Source organism: Ipomoea triloba, chromosome 12 (assembly GCF_003576645.1).
Source record: "Ipomoea triloba cultivar NCNSP0323 chromosome 12, ASM357664v1".
Classification (NCBI taxonomy): Eukaryota; Viridiplantae; Streptophyta; class Magnoliopsida; order Solanales; family Convolvulaceae; genus Ipomoea; species Ipomoea triloba.
The window spans coordinates 8,732,235-8,738,471 of NC_044927.1; the positions used below are offsets into that span (position 1 = coordinate 8,732,235).

Here is a 6,237-nt window from a genome sequence, read left to right on the forward strand (position 1 = left end):
GAGCATGATCTCCTCCATCTCTGAAGCTGGTTGTGGTTTCTCCTTATCTTCTCCTTGGTCGACTTGTTGAGATATGGTGTGAATCCTCGCGTCCTCACGATCGGATTGCTTGACAGCCTGTACGTAGCACTGACGGGCAGCTCGCTGGTCTCCTCGAACCACTCCAATCTCGTTGGGCGTGTGAAATTTCATGCTCAAGTGGTTCATTGATATGATAGCGGCTGCCTGGGAGATGCCAGGTCGACTAAGTATTGCATTGTGAATACACTTCAACTTGACCACCACGAACTCCATGGTTGTCATCAAGACGTTCGGCTGGGTGCCTAACTCCACATTCAGACTGATCNGGTCGACCAAGTATTGCATTGTGAATACACTTCAACTTGACCACCACGAACTCCATGGTTGTCATCAAGACGTTCGGCTGGGTGCCTAACTCCACATTCAGACTGATCACTCCTTCTGCCTCTATGGAGTCGCCTGTGAAACCAGACAGCGGGGTCCGTATGGGGGTCAACTGGTCGGTCGATAGACCCAATCGGGTGAAGACGTCGAAGTACAAAATGTTTACTGAACTTCCTGTGTCAACTAGTATTCTCTGGACGTCCGTCCCATTGATGTCCATTGTGAAGACGAGCGAGTCGCTGTGGGCTTCCCCGTGGATGGGAAGATCTTCGTCAGTGAAGAATATCGGCTCTACACGTTTCTTCTTCTCCCGGGGTTCCGAGTGGACCGACCCGACGTACAAATTTCTCGCCCATTGCTTTCTTTGGCGAGAAGAGTCTCCTCCTTCTGGTCCTCCATAGATAACATGAATAACTGGCTTCTTCCCGGCCGCCTTGTCGTCACTTGACCCGTGCGGACCGGGCGCCTTCGATTGCTCCTTCGAGTTCCTCTTCCAGACGTTCTTTTTGAACTTTCCTTTGTATCGTTCGTCTCTCTTTACGAACTGCTCCAATTCTCCATTTTGTCGTTCGTCTCTCTTTACGAACTGCTCCAATTCTCCATTTTGAATGAGTTGCTCAATAACCAGACGCTCCAATTCTCCATTTTGAATGAGTTGCTCAATAACCAGACGTAGGGCGATGCACTCCGCAATGAGTTGCTCAATAACCAGACGTAGGGCGATGCACTCCGCTGTGAGTTGCTCAATAACCAGACGTAGGGCGATGCACTCCGCTGTCTCATGACCCTTCGTTTTGTGTAGGGCGATGCACTCCGCTGTCTCATGACCCTTCGTTTTGTGAAAAGCACAGTATTTGTTCTTGTCTGGTCCTTCGGGTACCGGGTCGGGTGGATGAACCAGGTTGCATTGCTCGGCATATTGCAAGACTTCCACCAGGGGTTTGGTTAACGGAGTGAGTCGCGGTCCATCCTCCGGTCGGCCACGTTGCTTAAAACGCTGTCGATCTCTCCTCGGGTCGTGACCTCTATCGCGACCGACCGGTTGTTCTTCTCGTCTCTTAGCCATGTTAGCTTCTGTAGCGTCCGCATGGTGCCTGGCCCGGGTAATTGCCTCTTCGTAAGTTTTGGGGGGATGGACGACGAGGTCGTAGTAGAGCGGCCCAGAACGGAGCGACGTGAGGAGAGCTTGGATTGCTGCCTGGTCTTCCATTGGTTCGACCTGGTCGATCTCACGATCCCATTTGTGCAAGAAAGCAGACAAGGTCTCCCCCGGGTCCTGCTTGACTCCATTCAGATAGGTGTAAGGCTTCTTTTTCGATCTGCTGACCGCGAACCGCCTCACGAACTTGTCAGCTAGCTGGCTGAAGTTTCCAATCGACCGAGGTTCCAACTTTCTGAACCACTCGGCCGCTTTGCCTGCCAAAGTGGCGAAGAAAGCTCTGCATATGACTGCATTATTCACTCCCAACATCAACATGTTGCCATAGTACATGTCGATGTGTTCTTGAGGGTCGGACCGACCGATATAGGGTCCGCATCATCGGGATCCTAAGATCTTGGGGGTAATGCGTGCTCATGACATCGTCGGTGAAGGGTGTGGCGATCAGTGGACTGGGCGGCTCTTTATCTATGCCGTTCTTTTCACGAAGTTCACGTTGTAAGCGGTCGATTCTCTCTTGCATCCTGGCCAACTGACGACGGGGACTATCCTCCCTGCTTGGACGTCGTTCTCTCCTGTCCGGTCGGTCACCCACCCGACCAGCCAGTCGTCCTGTCCTATCTTCCCCTCTGGATCGCGACGCGCTCCCAGTGCTGCTTCTCTCCGTTTCTTCAGTCCTCCGTGGTCTTTTCCTCGGTCGGTCATGGTCATCTTGAGCCCCTAATCGAGATCTAGCACTCTTCCGAATGCGATCGAAGGCACTCCTACGTTGAGCAGCATCAGGTTGACTATGATTTTGATGTTCTTCTTGGTCGGGTCTTCGCGATCGATCCGCTGACTGAATCTCTTCTGGATCACAATCTCGGGGTGGCAGTTGCGACTGCCTTTGGGAAGGTTGAGCTACCGGTTGCTGCTGTTCTACAACAGGAATTTGAGGGGTCACCATCACTTGAGGAGTTGGCATCATGACATAGTACCCGGGAGTTCCAGGCCACGGTTGATACAGTTGAGCAAATCCTTGCGGTGGTGTTCCTTGAGCGGGGTTCCCTCCAAGCGCTCCTAGTGTTGGTTGCGGCATCTGACCAGTTGGGGGTAGCATAGCGTACGCGATCGGTATATGAAGATTTGGGTTGGTTGCGACATTCGTTGGTAGTGAAATTGCGGGGTGGAAATTTGTGTTTTCAGCTGGCTGGTCCGGATTCTGACCGACTGGTTGGGTGGTTTGTGCATCATGTCTTGCGTGGTTGGAGGTGAGCTCGTTCATCAAGCCCCTCGAACGATCCAACTGTCGACGTAGATCATCCTCGGGGAGTGTTTCGGCTACATTGTCGGGGTGGTGTCCAACTTGACGGTTTGAGCCTTCCCTCTGCACGTAGCCCTGACTCCGACTCCTCTTGCTGGTGGCCATCTTAAACAAGCAAGGTGAAAAAGTTAACGGGACAGACGGAGTGTCTTGCTCGGGTCCCCACAGACGGCGCCAATGATAGCGTAAATGGAACCGGGGGTTACGATTACACTACGAATACGTATGTTTGTGGATAAGTGGGAGAGCGCTCGTAGGTCAGCCGGTCGGTCTACCGTAGGGCGACCGGGCAGTCCGAGGCTGAGTAATATTCCGATCGGTAAGTGATTACGAGCAGGCCGCTTGGTATAGCGCAGGCTGCTATTGTAGGGCGATCAGGTTGCAATTACAGAGTGGGAATTACGAGCGAACGGTTACACTGGGTGTAGACCGTGATATAGATTGATGTTGTAGGGTGAGATTACAAGTAATGCGTAGTAGTAGTTACAATCAGATGGAGATGAGAAGTGAGGGGGAGACCCCTCCTATTTATACTAAATCAAGTCGGTCTACGCATTTAGTGCACCAGCTGCAAGTGGCTTGACGTGGCGTCTTCTTGTTGGCTTGGTCAGGCGGTCACTCTGCAGGCTACGCGTAGGTTGACTGGTCGAGGTTGCAGAGCCGCAAGTTGTCAATCGCCGGCCTGCAGGCGCAAGTTGAACTGCTTTACTTGTTGTGTAAGATAAGATTTCGGCTTGCAGGTTGCGTCACTTTGTTGACCGACCGGTCATCCTTTGGTAGACCGGTCGGGTGTGTTTCTGTCGGGGCGACTCCAAGGGTGATCCGAGAGCATTTTGTCACAAGGCCTATCGGTACAAGCAGACCGGTTGATCATAAGTGATTTATCCAGTCGGGTTGATGACTATGACTGACCGGTCGGGTGACTTCTTGACGAACCGGCTATACGGATCAGTCTTTTGTGCGTATTTACCCATCAGCTACATTTACGGGTTAGAAAATATTTAGAAACAAAACTAAATGGTTTCTAGACATCTATTACTATTTATGATAACAAATAAAAGTTTTAGGAAAAAACTTGTGTGTGACTGTCTCATGGTCTCAATCCATGAGACGGGTTGGATATTTAATTAACAAGGTCAAAGATCTGACCTATTAATCAAAGATCAGACCTGTCTTACGGATTGAGACCCGTGAGACGATCTCACGTAAGTGTTACTCAAACTTTAAAATATCACCAAAGTAGATTTTGATACAAAACTCATATATCAATGTAAAATTTTAAAATAAGAATGGTTTTTCATGCAATGAAAAAAATTAGTATATAATAAAAAATTATCAATTTCTCTTTTTATCCATTTAAGTACGTAGACATATTATATTTATAGTATTTTGTACAGTATAAAAATATATACACATTCTTTTTTTATAGAATTGTGATTATTGCCATAACTACACACGTTAATTACTACAATGAATATTTATTAAAAATTTATTTTAAAATATGTCTAAACTCATATTCTTAATTAAAAATTCAAAAATATTTAAAAATTTGTCTCAATATATAATATAGTTAGGAACTACATTAATCCATATAAATTTAAAAATTAAATTCTTTTAATTTGTAAATGTAATTTTCTTAATTATAATTAATAAAATATAAAATATAATTAAAAATAAAATTATAAAATTAATAAAATGTGTATTCATAAATATTTAAATTTTTAAAAATACATACATACATATACTTATGCATTATATTAATCATACAAAATTAAAATGCTATTATTCAATTTATTTATAAATTTAATTATTTTAATTATAATATATCAATATAAATTATAATTACAAAAATTATATTATAGAATTTGCATATATACATATTAATAAATATTATTTGTATATACACTATATTACACAATCATATAAGAAAATGGGTCTGAGTAGAATTTAAAATCACATATACAAAATTTATATTTTACATTTTTTTTAATTTCTAATTATAATTTCTTAGTTATTATTCATATTGTTAGAATATAATATATATGAAATAAGATTAGGAATAATTCAATTTAATAATGTAAATTTTTCTCTATAAATTTATATAAATATGTATATGATTAGAGATTATATTAATCATACAAAATTTTAATTTTGTATGCTATGATAATAGATACTTGACCAAATAAATGAAAATTTAACTATATTATTATATTGTACATTTTAATATATTTGTATTTTTAAATTTTATTATTTAAATTCATAATAACAAAAATTGGTCATCACATTTGATCCTTGACTATTAATATTTTCAAAGAGTTAATACCCAAAATGGTCTCTCGACTATAGCGAAACTCAAAAATTGGTCCTCCACTCTCAAGTTTAGCAAATTAAGTCCACAACTATTTAATCCTAACCCAATAAGGTCCTCAACTATTCAATTCTTACTTAATAAAGTTTTCAATTATTCAATTCTTATTCAATAAAGTCCTCAACGGAGGATTGATTACTGAATTATTAAGTAAGAATTGAATTGTTGATGACTTAATTGTTAAAATTGATAGTTGAAGACTAATTTGTGAATTATGGCATAGTCGAGGGACCATTTTTGGTATTTACTCTATATTCAAATTAGGTGTATGACTATGTAATTTGTATCACATTTGATCCTTGAATATTAATATTTTCAAATTAGGTGTATGGTTATATAATTTGTATCACATTTGGCCCTTGAATATTAATATTTTCAAATTATGTGCATGGTTATATAATTTGTATCACATTTGATATTGTCATCCAATTTTCTAGTGAAGTTTCCGACCAACTATAAACTATTACCGGAATTTTAACGAATAAAAATAATATGTTCTAATTAAAAGAGTATTTTCGGTCAACTATGCAAATGTTAACCTTACTGTAAATTTTGTTGCAATTTTTGCAATGGAATTGCATTCCATTGCAACTTTGCAACGAAATTCGTTCCGTTGCAACTAAGACTTTTTCTAGTAGTGTTTGTTTTCCCAATTAATTTGAACGATTCAAATCAAATGCATATATAGCCCAATTGAATATACAATTCACATGAAAATGTATTATTATATTAGTTTTTAACTTTCTTGAAAGCGCTAAGTATCGATTTTTAAAGATAGCTGCGTTCTCAAGGCTCAAACTCTAGGCCTACGATATCTCATCCACACCTCGTTGGTCTTTTCCCATATTTAAGTGCTTAAGCCTACATTATGGAGGAACTTAACATTGAACAGTAACATATGTCCATAACCCATAGAGTCGCACTTTAAGATGAATGCATGACTACTATTTCCAAAAAAAAAAAAAAAAAAAAAAAAAAAAAAAAAAAAAAAAAAAAAAAAAA

The 6,237-nt window shown here is 41.0% G+C and overlaps 1 protein-coding gene across 1 annotated transcript in view; it reads left to right on the forward strand.

Annotated features, from left to right (window-relative positions):
* The first annotated feature begins 3,056 nt into the window (after window positions 1-3,056).
* The window catches only part of LOC115999313, a 10,242-nt gene continuing 7,061 nt past the window's right edge, over window positions 3,057-6,237 (forward strand). Inside the window, exon 1 of the mRNA XM_031239170.1 lies at window positions 3,057-3,124. Coding sequence (XP_031095030.1) covers window positions 3,057-3,124 — 68 coding nt within the window. The remainder of the gene's footprint in view (window positions 3,125-6,237) is intronic.